This window comes from Hydra vulgaris, chromosome 14 (genome assembly GCF_038396675.1).
Source record: "Hydra vulgaris chromosome 14, alternate assembly HydraT2T_AEP".
NCBI lineage: Eukaryota > Metazoa > Cnidaria > Hydrozoa > Anthoathecata > Hydridae > Hydra > Hydra vulgaris.
Genome location: NC_088933.1, coordinates 1,842,501 through 1,862,500, shown reverse-complemented (window position 1 = coordinate 1,862,500; position 20,000 = coordinate 1,842,501). Strand labels below are relative to the sequence as shown.

The 20,000-nt window shown below is 28.3% G+C and overlaps 1 protein-coding gene and 2 long non-coding RNA genes across 3 annotated transcripts in view; all 3 read right to left on the bottom strand.

Moving 5' to 3' along the window:
- Positions 1-3,728: 3,728 nt before the first annotated feature.
- Positions 3,729-4,308, bottom strand: LOC136091243 (uncharacterized). The gene is made up of 3 exons (XR_010643821.1): positions 4,189-4,308; positions 3,990-4,050; positions 3,729-3,851 (listed from the first exon to the last, which is right to left on the bottom strand). It is a non-coding gene; the product is annotated as an uncharacterized LOC136091243 (long non-coding RNA).
- Positions 4,309-7,807: 3,499 nt separating this feature from the next.
- LOC136090815 (uncharacterized) lies at positions 7,808-11,111 on the bottom strand. Its single transcript, XM_065817789.1, has 6 exons — positions 10,667-11,111; positions 10,545-10,619; positions 10,312-10,460; positions 9,292-10,187; positions 8,541-9,184; positions 7,808-7,812 (listed from the first exon to the last, which is right to left on the bottom strand). Exons 1-6 carry the CDS (start codon positions 11,109-11,111, stop codon positions 7,808-7,810), a joined length of 2,214 nt encoding a protein of 737 aa, XP_065673861.1.
- An 8,330-nt stretch (positions 11,112-19,441) lies between these two features.
- The window catches only part of LOC136091208 (uncharacterized), a 1,796-nt gene continuing 1,237 nt past the window's right edge, over positions 19,442-20,000 (bottom strand). Inside the window, exons 2-3 of the long non-coding RNA XR_010643781.1 lie at positions 19,767-19,843; positions 19,442-19,559 (exon numbers count right to left, since the gene is read on the bottom strand). This is a non-coding gene — a long non-coding RNA (uncharacterized LOC136091208). The remainder of the gene's footprint in view (positions 19,560-19,766; positions 19,844-20,000) is intronic.

Sequence of the window (20,000 nt, the reverse complement as noted above, 5' to 3'; positions counted from 1 at the left end):
GATATTTCAGCCATGCTAGTTTTAGTTCAGTGAAGGACCACACAGTAATATAAATTGCAATAAGATTTGCAGTACCAAGGATTTCAACATCTGTTGGACATATACAATCTGCGGCCATACCACTTTAGGTAATATAGTTTTCCACATCATCACCTAAATATCCTGATAAGAGACTGGAATAAGGTTTTGATACCATGTGCTTAACAACAACATCGCGAACATGTATATCTTGACACTCAGAACCTGTCAGCAAAAGCGAAATTGCGCAAAAAAATAATTGTCGTCACCTTTGCAAACATGTATTTTCAAAGGTACATCATTTTCTCCTCCATCAATAAGATCTTAGAAAAAGCTATTTTTTTGGGAAATTTCTTTGGAGGCATGTTTCATTAATTTGGGATTACGTTAATATTTATCTTGATCATTGCACTCAGAAGTTAAAATACACAAATTTGAACTACTTTTCTCTTCGATAAATGGTTTAATATGATGCAGAGAGTATTACTTTTTTAATGTGTTGTTCCCTGTTTCTTAATAAACATGTTGAGTTTGACAAAATATCAAGTATCTCATATGGACCAAGCCACGAGAAAATTATTTTTCCATTTTTTCTATTTTCTGTTTTAAGATTTCTCAATAGTATTTTTTCGACCAACAAAATAATTTTATGATATTGCATGCTTTCTATCAGTCTATTTTTTATTTCTTTTTGTTTACAAACAATATTGGTCATTGCTTTTTCTTCAAGTCCACTTTTTGTTTGTCAAGCTTTTTCTAAAACTTTTTTATCGCATACAGAACTGCAGCTATTCCCATTGAGTACATATGTGTACTTTACATCAATTGGAAAACAGGGTTGTCGGTTATACATGAAGTAAAATGGTGTATACCTCATTGAATCGCACTTTAACACGTAAAGCAAAAAAAGTTCCATCTAAAACTGAGGCCCAATTTTTAACATTTTCATTCAAGACCTTAATAATTGCTTTCTTAATTGTCTGATTCTGTCTCTTTACAAGGCCATTGGCTTGTGGATGGTAAGCAGAGGTTACACGTTGCTTACCATCCAAAATGAATTTGATTAACCATGCCTGCAAATAACTCTATGGAGAAAGACTGCTACTGATACTGCTGTTTTGACGATAAGAGATTCAGCCTCAGTCCTCTTTGAAAAATAATTTACAAGGACAATTACATAGTTAAATCCATTTGATTCCATTTGAGGTAATTTATTTAAATCTACATCAACATGTTTGATAACAGGTTTTAAAGCAGGAGACACCTTTAGGTTTCTGTTAGTGGTTTTTTGGCAACGTTAACATTGAGCTACATGTTTGGTGATATCCTCCCCAATTGAATGCCAAAAAAATCTTGAAGAAATTTGCTTCTCACAGCATTAATGCCTAAGTGGCTTGCTAATGCCACAGCTTTCTCAGAAGTTCCAAGACTTTCATGAACTTCTTTAACAATGTTTCATTGTTCTTCACTATCTATTACCACAATCACCTACAATGAAAAAAAATTATTTTTATGAAATTTTTACATTATTTAGAGTTGTTTTGAAGCTATAAATTTTCGAATTTAAAAATGCTGTGTTAATTCACAATAAAGCACAACGCAGAATATTGTTAATTTAAGTTTTAAATTATTTAAAAACTTCTTTCCATAAAATAAGTTTTCATAACGTTACCAATATCTTCTTTGCAATACATCAACTTATTGTCAACAATAAGTTTTTACAAACGCACTGGACACAACATAGACTTCCGCAATGGCGGACGCTTTTTTATAACGATTAAAAAAAAAAAAAAACAAGAAAGAAAGATAAAGAAATAAGAAAAGAAATAAAATAAGAAAAATGAATAAAATAAAAACAAAGAGAGTTAAGAAAAGAAAAATAAAGAAATGAAAAAGTAAAAAATAAACAAAATATTAAAAACCAAATCAAACAAATTAACAAAAATAAAAAAAACATAAAAAGAAACGACAAAAGAAAAATAAAAGACGTAAGTCCAAAGTTATAAGAAAAAACCCTTCGAAAATGGAAAGTAATTAAAATAAAATATAAAAATATTTTATTTTAATTTTATTTTATTTTAATTGCTTTCCATTTTCGAATGTTTTTTTCTTTTAACTTTGGATTTTCGTCTTTTAATTTTCTAATAAAATTTATTTTATAATAAAAACTGCTCCGTTTTTGAAGAATCGAAAAGGAATATTTTTTAAATTTTACTTATTTTGAGGGACGTTTGTTTTTTCTGTTGTTGTTATTTTTGTAATCTTGAGTATTGTTCATTGACCATTGTTCGTATTGTTATATACTTTAGTGCGTTATTTGCATCGGTATGTATTTTTTTTTAATTTTATGTTGGTTTATAAATTTTTAAAAATCTATGTAATCTATGTAAATTTTAAAAATCTATATATATATATTTGAGCAGCCGTGGCGCAATGGTTAAAGTTCTGGCGCCGAACCTAGAGGTCCGAGGTTCGATGCCAGCTCTAGCTAAATAAGCGACATTGGTACGGAAGATGACGTGAACCTCTTCCTAAATGCTCTCCTGCGGTGCTTTGTGATAAGACCGTAAGGATTTCTGGGAGCACCTAAAATAACTACAAAAAAAATAATTTATTTTTAAATCTTTATATGTAAATGTATCTATAATTGTATGTGTACATATGTGAGTGTATGTACGCGCGCGTGTGTATTTTTGTGCAAATATGTGTGTATCAATGCATATAGGTAAATATGTGTACACTGTAGAACTTTACCGTGAAAATCACGGTACTATACCGTTACCCGTAGGTGCCGGTATTGTACCGTGATTATTTTACGGTAAAACACCGTGAGTAAATCTAGGTAAAACGCCGTTATTATTAAACGCCGTGATAATTCTGTAATGACACAGCGTGAATTACGGTATAGTACCGTGATTAATTTACAGAAATGCCTCGCTCATTTGTTGTAAAATATTTTTTGTACAACTTAAATCAAAATATATTTTTACTATTTTCGAAATGTTTTGCCTGTTTCATTTTGTCTTATTTTTTCATTTATTTCAATTGTACTTCAATTACATTTTTTTTAAATTGTATCTTCAATTATAAATATTTATTAACATATATGTTTGTTTACATGCTAATGGCAACAAAAACACGTCATATTTTTAAATAGTTACTCACATAAATTAAATGAATATAAATAAATCCAAATAAAACGAAAATTTAAAACCTCTTACATATCAATATGACGTCATATAAATAGTTATATTCGGTAAGTAGGAGATTAAGAATGTATTAAATTCAAAAATAAAACAAAAGATATCATTGTAAAACTTTTGAAATTTACAAATAAGTATAAGTAACTACATAATAAATTGCTGTTTCAAAGTTATATTAAAAAGTTTATCAACGTGGTAAATTCAAATATTATTAAATTTTGCACACTTCTGCAGTATTAACAGCACAATTTTGCTTATTGCTGAAGTCTTCTTCGTTCGCCTTGCTTTGCTCCCTTTTTCAGGGTTGATGCCGAAAAATACATTAGAACGGTCAATAATATATGTATAAGCAATTGACGTTTAAAAACATTCTTATCAATAAATATCATTAACATCAAAAACTATGTAACCCTTAGACAAACTAAACACATTTAATTAAACATAATATAAGCATTATATACCTTTGACAAAATTCTAATATTGATGAAGCTTCTTTTGGAAATGGTATATTGAAAATATAAAAACTCGCAAATAAACAACAAAATGACTTGATGAAATTGTTCATTTCATCAACTACAACAATGCAATCAATTACCAGCATGAATCGATTTGCTGTAAATAGCGAATTCCCTCAAAAAATAATGCAAGTTGACCTAAAAAAAATCCATTTTAAATATATATATAAATAAAAATGATCAAGCTCATACGTTTTTTTTTTTAATTATTTTCAAAATCTTAAAACATATTAGAACTTGTAATTCAACATACCATAAACACATAGATGAGGAGAATTTGATCTTGGCACCAATTCTGTTTGATCCATTGTCTCCTAAAAATATTTTTCTTACTACCAAATATCTTTTAGAAACTACATTGCATGTTATTATAAAATGAGTGAAACACAATTAATTGCTTGAAAATATGTATTGGATATATTTTAAATTAATGATTACTATCTTTAACATACATCCACAAACATAAAGAGTGCATCAAGTTTTTCATTAAACAAACTAATCAAAGCCATTACAAGACCGGGAGCCACAGGTAAATCTGACAAAGTTTCATGTTTTGCTTTATCTAAATTTATTATCACCTTTACTTTAAGGTCTGATATTCCACAACTATGCAAAAATAAATATAACTTTTCATCAAAAGTTCGCCAGCATTCACTCCACCCATCAAAACTTCAAAGTGATGTAGCAAACCATCAACCTAAAAATCTTTATTTATTAGTAATATAGATTAATACATACTGGTTAATAATATAAGTTATATTATTTTTAAATAAAATGAATTTAATTTACTGTAAATAAATTGGGGAATTTTATCAACAAATCATTCAATAACATCTTTTCATTTATTTCAGTTCGTTGCAAATAGTATTCGAGTTCTTCAGGACTGTTTGAAACACTGAGAACTGGTTCTCGGTTCAAGCAACCATAACTGTCAATATTTGGCAGTGTTCTTAAAATATTACTTTTAATAACCTCCATTATCTAAAAAAATAGATCATATATAACATGTGTATTAGGGTACGTCATACTAAAAAATGTTTGAAAATTAAATTTGGGGAGTGATTTTATTATGGGTTGGGGTAAGTTAAGTAATATTCAACCAAAAAATATTTAATTTTTTTTTTTTTTATAAAAATTAACTTGAAAAATGTAAAAAAGCTTATAAAAATGCAACTTACAAGCGTTAAAAAATACAACAAGAAATTAACAAAATCTTACTAATGTCTTCTAAATTTTTGATTATCCAATTTTTAATAAGTCCATTTGTTGTTGTAATCTATGAATTATAGAACACAGTTACTTAGTACTCGTTATTTGCTTTGCGTTAGTAGTGAATTTCATAGTGTGTATTTCAATATCAAAAAGTTGCAATTTTTGGTTGCATTTTATATGTGGTTTTTCATTATAATTGTTTTCATTTTACAGTAAAAAATAAATAATTCTTCTACAACTAATTTAACTAAGTATCTTGGAGTTGGAAAAGATTGGTTGGAAACAGAAGTTCCTACACTGAGAGATGTATTAAGGAAAGGTCTACATACTCAGAAAAGTTTGCTTCTTTCTGATGATCTTGATAGGTGAGTTTTTTGAAACGATATTACAATATAATATAAACGATATAATAGAATTTTAGTGGGCACAGGACGTCTTATAACATCCATAGAACATCCATTAGACATCTTGACACCCGTTGGGCGTCTTGGACATTCAAAGGACGTTCAAGTATTAGACAGTTTAAGTATTTCAAATGACAATGTTAAAACAGTTTAAGTTTTATGTTTTTTTAGGAGATGTCATTTACCTATAAAAGAAATCTCAGTGGTATTTACAGACTTGGTATTGAAACAATGGTCTCAATCCAATGCTTTGTTTAAGACCCCTGTTGTCTTATCTCAAAAAACGCTGTCAGATAAAATTTTAACTGCCTGGCATAAATTTAGAGACATTTGTAATCAAAAAGAAACAAAAGAAAAAACTGTCAAATTGTGGGAAGGTAAGCTGGACAAATTGTTAGATATAACAAAATGTAGGTGTAATATTTTACTTTGTACAGATGAAAATTCTCCTTGTAAGGAAGTTAAAAATTGTTCTGCAGGAGTTCATATTTTATGCATTTGCTCTAAAGCTATCAAGTTGCCACAACTTGATTTACTATGGCTCAAATCTCAAAGAGATAAGGTTGGTAAAAAATCAGGCTACCAAATATACCAACTAGACAAGGAAGAAACAGAAAGACAGGTTAAAGCAGTGAAACGTAAAATAACAGATATTGCATCTATAGAAAAAAGAAAAAATTTTATTAAAAAACCTCACATTAATACACAGGTTCAAATTGAAAACATCGAAGACAAAGCTTATGAATCAGTGGGGCATGACTTAGATCAAGAAACTTTACCTGAAAAAATTAAAGATGTAAATGAAGAATCCTTAGAAGACAACTCCAATAACATCAAACAAAAAACTTCATCATTTATTACCATTAAACAAAACTACATGAAGATTCCTAATACAGCACTAGCATCTCTTCGAATTGACATATCTCCTGCTGCTACATCTGCAATTGTATCTGCTTTTCTTCAAGATTTGATCAAATCAAATTACTTGACTCCAAAAATGGCTAGTTTAGCATGTGATCCTAAGAAGATTTGGAGAGCCAGACAAGAGGTTATGGCTAAAACTAGAGTTTTGTCAGAAAAAATAATTATTGAAGCTCCTATCAAAGACATATTTGTAGATGGAAGAAAAGATCCTACTCTAGTTTTGATTGAAGATTCAATTACTAAAGCGTTTTGTCGAAGAAAAGAAAAGCAAGAGAACATAAGTGTTACTTCTGAACCAGATGGAAGCTATTTGACCCATTACACACCTTCAATGGGTCCAAACAAACCAGCTAAAGAAGCTGCAATCGGTCTTTATAACTGGATGGTTCCTCGAGGAATTGATCAAACTATAATTGTGATTGGATCAGATTCTACAAATTCAATGACTGGATCTAGTAACAACGGCGGATTATTAACTCACCTGGAGAAACTTATTGGAAGAAAATGTTTTTGGTCAATTTGCATGTTACATACCAATGAGCTACCTTGAAGGCACCTAATTGCAAATCTTGATGGACCTACAAACTCCAAAGATGGATTCAAAGGGCCTATAGGCAAACTATTATCAAAAGTAAATCAATTAAAACGACTAGAAAAGTTTGAACCGATTAGACAGATTGAACCTTTAATTAAAATTCCGGATGATATTTTAAAGACTATGTTGTCCGATGCTTCACTAAGCTACAAGTTAGTTTCTTGTCTTGAATCAGGTATCTTGAATCATTCAATTGTCAACAGAAAATGTGGCAATCTTTGCCATAGCAGGTGGCTCACAACCGGTCAAGCAATTCTTTGGCTTTACATTAGTGACCATGGCCTGGAAAGTGATATTTTAAAAAATCTAAAAGTTCTTTCTCAGTTTGTGGCTCAAGTATACTTTCATATGTGGTTTAGAATCAAGGTAAAGCACTCTATTGTTGATGGGCCCCATCATCTAATCAAACTTCTTTATCTATTAAGAGGTCAAACAGGCGAAGTTATGGATGCCGTTGGTAAGTCTGTTCAAAATGGTGCATTTCATGCTCATTCTGAGTCTCTCCTTATTTCTCTTTTTGCAAGTTCATCAAATGAAAATAGAGCTTTTGCAGTCAAGATGATTATGAAAGTTAGGGGAGATTCAGAGCAAGGTGATGTAAGTGTAAGAAACAGAAAAAAACCGACACTTAACTTTGATGCTATGACTCTCCTTGAACTCATTGACTGGAGTAATGAACAAATTTTGGAGCCAAATTTTACTTGTAATATGACGAAAAAAGATTCACAAAAAGTAATTGATTCTCCTATGGAAGTACTTTACTATCCTCTCCACACCCAATCTTGTGAAAGAGTTATTAAACAAGTGACTGAAGCAGCAGCTGCTGTTTGTGGTTTTCAGAGGCGTGATGGTTTTATTAGAGCAAGAATAGAGCACAGAGATGTTGTTCCAAATCTGAAATCCAAGAAAGATTTAATCAAAATTTTTAGTTGATGTTCAAGCTATATTTTAGTGAAAATTTTATTTTCTATAAAAATATGTGTTTTTTTTTTAAACATTTTATGTAATAAAAATATATTTGGACAAATCTGTGTGTGTCCACAGAACATTTTGGTGTTTCACATATAACAGTTGTAGGAAATTTATCTGCAGGTTTTAAATTTCAAGTAGCACTTTTTTAGAGCTCAACATCTTCACTCATGAGGGCAAATGAAATAAAAAGCATGAGCAAATTATTTTTGTGCTTTTGTTTCCAGACTTTTTTGGTGCCATTTTTTGCAAAACATTCTCATTTGATATAAGCATAAACATAAACTTAAGTTTAGAGTTGCAAATAGCTGAAGATGTTATGTAAAACATTTTAAAAAACTTTGTGAGTATTCATGGACAAATCTAATTCAAAACCCTAGTTTTTACCTAACTTGCTTGGTTTTTTAGTACGGTAAAAAGTATTTTTTCAAATCAATAATGCATATATATATATATATATATATATATATATATATATATATATATATATATATATATATATATATGTATATATATATATATATATATATATATATATATATATATATATATATGTATATATATATATATATATATGTATATATATATATATATATATATATATATATATATATATATATATATATATAAATAAAATAGCAATTGCAGTGCTTGTAAGATGGTAGTGGAAAGAAGTCTATTAAAGAAGCAATCGTTATACATCGAATCTCATTATTTTCTCCACAGACCTCATGCATACCAAGCTCATGCACAAATTGCTCATTAATAAGAGCATACTCAATTCCATGTGTATCAAAAAAAAGAAACAAAATTCTTGCAAAAATAGGAAATTCGTGATCCTTTGTAAAGTCAAAAATCAAGAATAAATCTTTTTTGTAATGGGTATCTTGATAGACAATATGGGTAGAAAATGTATCCGGCAGTTGTCCACATGTAGTTATAATTGCCTCAGAAATTGTAAAACTAAAATTTTTGACATTGAATGAAAATGAATTGACCGCATCAATTTTTGAACTTGGTATGCTTGAATTATTGTATGATTGCAACGACTGGTGTGTCTTTGTTAAGGTTTTACATACATGCTTATAATTGTTAAAATTTCTGGAACATTTTTTAAAGTAAGAATGCTTTTGTTCAAACCTCAAAGTGAAATTTCGCATTAGAGGCCCGTAACGTAAAATTAGCTGTGGATAGTGGGACAAATAATGATGTTTTGGTAATAGTTTTGAAGAAGAGAATAATTCTCTACGAGAAGACAAATAACCATTTATTGAAACCTGCAGATAAGCAATATGTTGAATGTCAATTTTAGGTGAACATATAATCTCAACAATTTCTTTCAGTCTTAAATACAATAACCACACAGGATCTTCAAAATCTAGAATGTAAATTCCTATATAAAGGGGAAACAAACGCAAAAACACCCAGTTTTGAACTGCATGACCACTTACTTTTCAGTACTCGAAGTTTTATTCATCTCGCAAGGTTTATCCAAGGCATCTCCGTCAAAATATTTCTGCATGTTAATTCTTCTGTTGATGTTGTTAAATGAAAACCATCGCTTACTTACAAAATATTTAACAAATAGATACATATCTCGAGAAGCAACGCCTTCAAAGATATCATGAGCTAAACATGGTGGCAAACTTGTAGACACATGAAATCCACATAAACCATTAAATGGTGAATTAAATTTTATTCTTTCAAATTTGTCACCATTATTCTGAGCTAATTGAAGCAGGCTATTATTGTGGCTTGATTCTGTTCGATCTAGTCCACAGAATTGAGGGTAAAAATCAAACTCTGCGTGTGTTGCTAAACAGTATCGACGAAAGTGTAAAACTGTACTAAAATTTTCACAAAAGCCTCCTATAGAATATGATCCTAAATTATCCCCTAGTATGCATAGAAGTTTTGTTTTTATAGATAAACTTTCAGAAACAGAAACAGAACCAGATATTTCTGCCAATTCAGAAAATATTGGTGCAAATACTTTGCTGAGGCCAAAGTACTTTAAATCTGCATCTTTACACATAAGTACCAGCTGTAGCTGCTCCGATGCATATCTCTTGTGTGATGGAATATTAGCTAATGTTAAGTAAACTGCAAGTATTTTATGTTTTTTTCTTCCTAATCCAATTGGGTTGACAATTTCAAAAGAATCTTGATATAGGATTAGATATAAAATTTTATTATCAGACTTTGCAATATCTTGAATTAGGGATCCACTCAGTAATTCTAAATACATACCAAAATTTTCCTCATGTTTTAACCAAAACCCAGGTTCATTGCTGTGTTTATTGTACATCATTTTTAACAAGTCCTTGTTGGAACATGATGAACAGTTCTAAATTTTTTATTGGCATCAAAACCTAAAGTAAATTCTATTGGAGATATGTAACTCATGTGTTTATGAAAATAAGCATTCCTTTTTTTTTAGTACTTAAAGCGTACAAACTGTTTATCTTTACTTGTTCTGACTTAGAAAATTCAGTTAAAACATTTTCACAGATATCGCTGCTTTGATTCGAGATTGCAGAAGTCAGACTTTGAACACAGAATTGAGTACTCGAATTATTAACTACCATAAGTTCATCAAAAATAGATTGAACACAAGAAGCTGGAAATATATTTTTTACTTGCAACTTTAAAAAAAAAGAGAGCTTGATCCTTCAAATATTTTTCAAAAAAATATCATCAATACAATCATAAAACTCTTCATTTTCATAGTGTTCTAAAGATCCAAATGAAATGCTTTCTTGTTCAAGGGTGTTAACATCTTTATTGTTGTTTAAATTAGAAGAATTTAAGCTATGTACAACATACAGTGGCATGATAAAACTTGAATCCCATGCTTGTGTCGTCTTGTTATATGAGATGCAAATGAATTTTGATTAGTGTAAGAACTTTTGCCATTCATGTAACGACAATGAACGCGGTCAAGTGAATCAAGATGCAATTTAAGATGTAAGATAAACTGGGATAGTCCAGCACATATTTTTTTACATAGTGCAATATCACATTTAAAGTTTTGGAAAATGTTATTTATTTCTGTTGATGGTTTATTTTTAATAATACTTTTATTATGTTCTCTTCTTATATGCAATTTGAAAGTTGAATACGTTTTGAAAAGAATTCTGCAATTTTGAATGCAACAAGGAAATTGAATATTATCTAAATTGCGATGGCTTTGATAATGAGTCATATAATTCAGCAAAGATTTCATTTTTTTGTCACAATGGTTGCATGCTTTTAAATCCAATTTAGACATTATCTTCTTTATAAACTATATATATATATATATATATATATATATATATATATATATATATATATATATATATATATATATATATATATATATATATATATATATATATATATATATATATATATATATATATATATATATATATATATATATATATATATATATATAAATTATGTTAGTGTATTCTACAAACAGAGTGGTCAATGTTCTAAAAGAACAGAGCAATAATAAATTAGTAAAAACACTTATCTAATTTTTGATTTCTTCAACACTGTGTTTCACCATCAGTAGGTTCATCAGGAAGAATATATGTATATATGTATATACATATATATATATATATATATATATATATATACAAAATATATATACATATAATATAATAATTATTAGGATTTATAATAGTTATAAGATTAAAAGGATATAAGGTATGATATAAAACACAACTAGATAACCATGGTATCTTCAGGATGAAGTCTTCAGCCTAAAGGTACCATGGACTTTAGCTATGTTTTCGTAAGATATAGCTGGAGTTAATGATATCTTAAGGTGTTTGATATCAACGTGTTTGATATCAGACACGTTTTATATACTCAATCTTTAATCTTATATTTGATGTCAAACACGTTGATATCATATAAGTTATATCATAAAATCAAGCGCAATAAGAAACGACATTGAAACAAATAATATTAATTTGTAAATTATAGGATGAATTATTTAGACATATACAAATATTTCAAATAGAAATTATTTAAAAATCAATGCTTAGACTAAATATTAAAAAAAAAACATGGCAACCCAATATACTTAATTTGTCTAAAAATTTTACGGTAGTATACGGTGAAATAGTTAAGAGTCGTGTTCGCGGCCGAAAAACCGAAATAATTACGGTATTGTACCGTAAAATGCATTCACGGTGAAATACCGTATTATTCACGGTATAGTACCGTGAATTTCACAGTAAAGTTTTACAGTGTATATATCTTTATATTTATGCTTGTGTATGCAAGTAACAGTATAAAACTTTCTCATTTTTTAATGCTTTTTTGTTTTTCTTTATTTTATCTTTAATTTTTATCATATTTCTGTTATGTTTTTTGTTATAGTATTATTTTGTTATAGTATTATTTAAATATATTACTATTACTATTATTTCATACTAGATCATATTTTAGAACTTTTATTGTTTTTTACTTACTTTATTTTATTGTTATCCTAATATATTGTATTGTATAATTTTTTATGCTAAATTATCTTTAAACTAGCTTTAGTCTCTATTTAAATATATTTTAGAGTTTCTTAATTATTTGCGAAATCTTTTGCATTCTTCAAAATACTTATAAATTATCTTTAGTATTCATTATTAACTAAATATACTCAAAAAGTAAACAACACTTAAATTACACAGGTCAACAACAAAAATTTTTTTTCTGGTGCCGAGCAAACAATTTGTTTTTGTATTGTATTTCATATTTTGATTTCAAATATGCAACTCATTTTTTACCATCACGTCAAGTTGTAAAGATATTTGGGTTCAGATCTTTAGTATTTGGGGTAAAGTCCCTAATATTGTCAAAAAAAAAGTTGTTCAAAAGTATGTCAACCTGGGTCTCAAAAAAAGCGAAAACATAAAAATTTTTCCTTAAATTTTTTTGGCAAAAAAATTATTTGAAAAATGCTAAAGACTCTTAAAAAATTTATTTAATTTAACAAAATGTATTTCAGCAATAATACAAAAAGTACTTATTTTTATTACAAACAAATAACATCTTTAAAATCTCTATGAAAATCGCTTCTTTTGAGACCCAGGTTGACATACTTTTGAACAACTCTTTTTTCGACAATATTAGGGACTTTACCCCAAATACTATAGATTTGAACCCAAATATCTTTACAACTTGACGTGATGGTAAAAAATGAGTTGCACATTTGAAATCAAAATAAGAAATGCTAAATAAAAAACAAATTATTTTCTCGGCAACAGAAAAAAATTTTGTTTTTGTTGACCTGTGTTATTGAATACTTAATACTATAAATGCTATAAAATGGGCATGAAGTTTCCGTATGGTATCTGTTTCAAATCAGTTTCAAGTAATCATAAAGCCATACAATGTGATTCTTGCAACAAATGGATCCATATTAAATGTATCGGGATGACTAATAAATGCTACAATTATCTTGTGTCAGAAACAGGCAATTGGTACTGCTACATATGATTGCAAAACACTCTACCATTCTTAAATCTTTCTAATAATGAACTCATGCTTACTCTAAATGGTGCAAATAAATTCCTACACATCTCACAATATGAAACACCTCCTAATCATAAAAATCTTTTTAAAAGTCTCAACAAACTTAAAATAAATTGTAAATAAAATAAATGATACAGCTGAATACAATAGTGCCATTAATAAAACTTTTGTTCATGTTAATATATCATCTTTAACATTCTACATTGATGACCTTAGATTTCTGCTAGCCCTTATGAAAAACAAACCAAATATTATTGCAATATCTGAGACCTGTTTAAAGCAAAATCAAATTCTTAGAACTGATATTTCAATAGGTGGCTACACAGTTGAACATATCGAATGGTATTCCAACAGAGGAGAGACACTTCTGTATATAAAATCAGACTTGAAGTACAAGTTGAGATCTGACCTTCAAAACTAAAAGAATTTGAATCAACCTTCATTAAAATATTATATACAAATGAAAAAATATCATAGTGGGATGTATTTACCGTCACCCTTGTATGTGCACAGATGAGTTTAATAATCAATTCATACAAACTCTACATGACAAGTTTTCCTTCGAAAATAAAAATATACAAATTTAATATTAACCTTTCGAACTACGACTCTTGTAATGTTGCTTTCTTGATTCCATGTGCTCTTTTTCTCTATTCCCATTTATTACCCAACCAACTCGAATTACACCCCATTCCAAAACACTAATAGATAATATATTTTTAAACTTTTATGACCCTAATTTTGTATCTGCAACCTTACAGTATCTTTTGCTGACCATCTTATGCAGTTCATAGTTTTTCCAAGCAAGAATATTAAACAACCACAAAAAAATATATATCGTCGCTGTTTTAAACACTTTAATGAAAATCTATTTCTCAAAGACCTAAAAGATGCTGAATGGCTACCACTAAGTTATCAAGTCACTTATAGTATCAATAATTTTTCTTTAAAATTTCTACAGCTGGTGAACAAAATACTTGATTATCATGCCCGTTTTAAATTGTCTTCTAAGAATACTAATAGAACCATATCAAAACCATGGATTATTATTGGCATCATTAAATCAATACATATTGAAAATAAACTTCACAAGAAGTTTATAAAATGTAAAAATGAAAAATCAAAGGAGGAATACTATCTTAAGTTCAAATATTATTGGAATCAAGTAAGCAACTTGTTGAGGTATTCAAAAAAATTATACTAAAAATATTTCAATGAAAATTTAAACGATCTTAGAAACATCTGGAGAGGAATAAAAAGGATTATTGCTATTAAGCCAAACAGCCACAACACCATCGAAGATTTAACTATAAATAACCAAATTATAACTGATAATGCTCTAATCACTAACTCATTTAATGACTATTTTTCCACAATTGCTGAAAATCTTTCTAAAACAATCATCTCTCTTTGACATAACTTTAACCACTACCTTAAAAACATAAGTCCCAACTCCTTTTATATAACCCCTGTTACACCACAAGAAATAAATGATTATATATCCTGTATGAACCCTAGAAAAAGCACTGGGCCTAATATCATTTCTACGCAAGTATTGATCTTAGCATCGATAGATTTAAACTACCCTTTGAGTATTTTGATAGATAAATCATTCAAATCTGGAGTGTTTCCTGACTTGTTTAAAGTTGCTGAAGTTGTGTCTATTTTTAAAAGTGGATATAAAATAGATCATTGTAACTATCGACCTATATCTTTACTTTCAAATAATGGCAAACTAGTTGAAAGATTCATGTTTAACAGACTAGAAAACATTTTAAATCAATAATCTCTATAGCCTTCAATTTGGCTTCTGCAAAAAGCACTGAACAAATCAAGCACTCATTGATATAACTGAGACAATAAACAAAGCCCTTATTCAAAAACAGTTTGCTGCTGGAGTGTTAGTTGATTTGCAGAAGGCATTTGATACTGTTGATCATGAGATTCTGCTGTCTAAATTAAATCATTACGGTATCTGAGGAGTTGCTCTCAAATGGTTTAAGTCGTACCTGTATATGTGCTCTCAGTTTGTAAGCATTAGAAACACTTCCTCCAATACTAGGTTTACATGTATTGGTGTTCCACAAGGTGCATTCTTAGGTTCTCTACTCTTTCTTGTTTATATAAACAATCTGCACACATGTGTAAAATTCTCCAAAACATATAATTTTGCTGATAATACCAATCTACTTTTTGTTAGTAAATCTTGTTATTAGTTAGTAAATTGTTATTGTAAATCTCTTAAAAAACTAAATAGAAATCTTAATCATGACCTTGCACGTTTGGTGCAATGGCTACGATCAAACAAAATTTATTTAAATACCAAGAAGTCCGAAATAGTTATCTTTAAATCTCAAGGCAACAAAATTACCAAAAAACTTAGTTTCAGGATAAGCGGTAAAAAAATAAATACTGTAGATAACATCAAATATTTAGGCATTGTATTAGATGAAAATCTTTTGTTTCACCAACAAGTAAAAGCAATATCTTGCAAACTAAGACAAGCTAATGGATTGCTTTCCAAAATAAGGAATTTTGTCAACTACGAAACATTGATAAATATTTGGCATGTTATCTTTAATTCCCACCTAAGGTATGGCTGCTATGGGGGCAAAGTTCTTCTACTAAAATTAAAAATCTTATAAAACTTCAAAATAAATCTATACGAATAGTTCATTTTCAGCCAAGCAATTTTAATCTAGACATGTATAGTTGTATATGTATAGTTTATCAAATATTTTGAAGTTAGATGAATTTATCTACTTGTTAAACTGTGTGTTTGTGTGGGATATCATTCATAATACCATGTCTATTGCTTTCAACAACAATTTTTAATTTACAAGTGATATTAATAATTACGAATTTAGATCAGTATCTTGTTAAAATCTAGCTCTACCTTCGAAAAAAACTTGCAAATGTGGTATTCAATATACTAAATACCAATCAATTCACTCTTGGAACTCTCTGCCACTTTCAATCTAAATATTAATACGCTAATGAATAGTGCGCATAGTTACGCCTAATGTTCGTGTTGTTAATGACGGTTCTGTATTCTGTAAAATACACCATTTCTTAGTTTTTAAGTAGTTTCTAGACTTTTGAATGCGCGGTTATATATTACATGCGGTCTTTCGCAAGCAAGCAAGCAAGCTAATTAGAGCTGATATATTATTATTTTCGAAAAGAATTGATGTTGTTCATTGTTTAAAATAGAAAATTTAAATAATCGTTTGTTTGTTGTTGGTTGTTTTTATTTTTCTAATTTTTATAGCCTGTTTTCATTTTTTAAAAGAAGTTTATAACTAAAATTTCTTATTTAGTAAACTGTTTTAGTTTTGTCATTAGTCTTTTTAGAACATTTTAAGCAAGTATTGTTTTATTTTCTGGAGCAGCTAAGAGGAGCTGATGGCTTTTTTAGTAAGTTCAATTCATTTTCTTATTTATGGATTAAGATTATTTTTTGTGAAAGAATAATGAGTATAAAATTTTATTTATGTGTTTAATATGAAAAGTTAAATAGAATAAGATTGTTGTTTGTGGTCATGTAAGTTTATATACATAAGTTTGCGTTTATTTCAATCTATTTTATATTGCTCTATATCTCTATGTAAATTTTATATTCTCAGGAAAAATAATAAGGAATAGAAAAATAAAAAAAAATTCTTCTGGAATTTGTCAAAAGAATGTTGTGTTTTGCTTCATTTTAAGGTATCTGAATATGTATTTATTTAAATTTATAATTTTGTTCTTTAATGGTTTTATCTTTTTCATTACAATGTTGTAAATTGTAGTCTGCATTCTTTGTTACATTAAAAATAATTAATGCTAATAAATGTCGTTTTATAGCTGTTAAAGGTTTGCTTATATGTTTATCGTATGCTCAAAGTTAAGAAGTTTTTGATAAATATGTGTATGAGGTGATATATGTAGTTTGATAAATACGTGTATGTGGTGATATACATAGTTGTTTTATAAATGTGTTTATATAAATGTGTTTTTATAATAGTATAAAATGTTTTTTTTCCAAGTCTGTAGTGTCCGGAAGCTCTAAACATGTTTGTTGACTTATTATCTGCTATAATAAAAAAATTCATGACATTCAATGACTTGAAACTTATTGTTTTTAAGCCAGGAGTCCTTGCCGTTATAATACCTAAGAATTCTGGGCTAAAAAAACGATTGTTCCTCTAACCTAAAAGTCTTAATTTTTACTTAAATTATTTTTAATTATTACTTTGAAATTTCTGTGATGCTCTTAACTATTTTTGTTTTTTATTAGAAAATTTAGAAAAATAAATTAAAATTTTGTGCCAACACTGATATGGTATGTGACATGTTATTGTATGTAAAGGTTAAATTTTGTTATGAGGAATACAGTTCTTATGAAAAAAAAATAAAAGAGTATTGTTTGTATTTAATTATTTTTTTACTTTGAATTTTTTTTGAAATTTCTCGCGTCATTTTTAAAATTTTTGTTTGCACATGTTTATTGTTTGCTTTTTTAATAAGGATGTGTATGTGGCAATATGTGCTTTATAGTTGTTTTATCGATGTTTTTTTATAATAATGTAAAGTGTTTTTTTGTTGTTTGTGTATGTGTTAATATGTGTTATATATGTTATATCATTGTTTTATAAATGTGTTTAAATATGTATATAAGGTATATACTTAACCTTAAACATATTTAAACACATTTATTGTGTTTATAGTTCGTACATATGTTTATATTATGTTGCTTCCATGTTTTCAAAGTGCTGTGACTTGGTAAACGTGTAGAGAAAGATGTGACAACCTTGCCAGCCAAATGATGTACTTATAACAGAGGGTTACACGTCAGTATTTAGTGTCAAACTGTTACTGCTTTAGGTGTTACTGCAACAAAAAAAAAAGGTCTAGGTGTTTTCAAGCCTTTATTATTAATTATTCTAAAAATACATAATAATGTATTTTTAAAATAATTAATAATAACAATTTGTATAATGTTGTTACTTATGTTCTATTATATATGAATGTTATGTTACTTAAGTTATGTTATATGCGTATTATATTAACTTATGGTGTGTGCTATTGTTGTGTGTTGTTGCTGTGATGTTGTTTTTTGGTTATCTTTTGAGTTGATAGACATTTGGCTCACCTTCATTTAGTGTCTATTGTTAAAAATGATAAATAGGTAATTTTATTATCCTATTAACCTAACAGAAGCAAGTTAACTAATTAACCTAAACAGAAGCAAGCAGTATGATGCCTTACACATGTAAACAACCTTGGAAATGATCACGATATTAAACCAGGACGTGTTGTAGTTTTGCCATCAACAATGTGGGAAGTTTTAGAGCTTTATTTAATTTGTTTAAATATAGTTTTAAAAGAAATGTTTGTTCCAGATATTTTGCTTTTCTGTTTATATCATTACTTTTCTGTTTGTATTATTGCTTTTCTGTTTATATACTTTAAAAAAGACATGGATTTCAATTAATCTTAAGTTAAAATATAGTTTTTAATTAGAAAAGATCACTATTTGTAAGATTCTTTTACATTTTTTTATTATCCAATTGTAACAATAGTAATATTACTGGTAGTATTTTTAAAGAATACAGTGAAATTGAAATAGCTATTAATAAGCCAAGAATTTATTTGTGTAAATTCTAATAGACAAAACCCTGTGTTAAAGCCGATGTCGGGCCGAGCTCGGCTGCCGACATCGTTTTTGTCCGTACGGATCGATGTCGGTCCGACATCGGCTAGCCCCCCAAACTATCGCGATGCATAGGCTGACCGATGTTAGGCCGACGCAATACCGCTTATATCATCGGCGGGCCGATCTCGCCCCGACGCGATTCAGTAAGGAAACGAAGGATGGCGGTCTAATGTCAGCAGCTGATCTAGGCCCGAGGATTAAAAAAAGCCACAAATGCTCGACCAGACGATGAACTATCGTAAACAAATCTTTACACAAAAACATAAATCGGAATAATATCAGCAACCAAAATCAGTTTAATGTAAGAGTTAATATATCATGTAAGATAACTACGGAAAAAAGGATAAACTAATTGAAGTATATTTAAAGCACAAATATAAAATAAAATTATATATTCTATTTAAATAAATAAATCTGGATCAGTTGAATCATCAAATAAATTTGATCGGGTGAACTTCCAACATTTTTTGTTTACTGACAATTCACTGTGTGCATCTAAAAAATTAAATTTTCACATATCAATAATATATGTAAATGTATTATTGATATGTGTTATAGTAAAATAATATAATTCACAAAGTAGATTTCAACTTAGAAACGTAGAAATCAACGTAGTTTCTACTTTCGATTTCAGAGAACAAAGCAATTATTTTATATTTCTAATATAAAAATTAATATATTTCTAATTAATTAAAAAGTTACTTGGGATTTTTGGATCAGGATGTGCACCGTTCAAAATATATCTTTGGCATTGTTTAATTTATTGCATTCAACAGCCCCTATAACAATTAAATATATATCTATGTATATATGTATATATATATATATATATATATATATATATATATATATATATATATATATATATATATATATATATATATATATATTAAAATATTTTAAATGAGATAATACAACTTTATAATGGAACTTGAA

Coding starts and splice junctions, on each gene's coding strand:
- LOC136090815 (XM_065817789.1), bottom strand. CDS start 11,111: ATGTCTAAATTGGATTTAAAAGCATGCAACCATTGTGACAAAAAAATG. Junction 10,461..10,544: donor AAATGAAGAGTTTTATGATT/GTATTGATGATA, acceptor ATATATTTCCAG/CTTCTTGTGTTCAATCTATT. Junction 10,188..10,311: donor AATTTTCTAAGTCAGAACAA/GTAAAGATAAAC, acceptor TAAAAAATTTAG/AACTGTTCATCATGTTCCAA.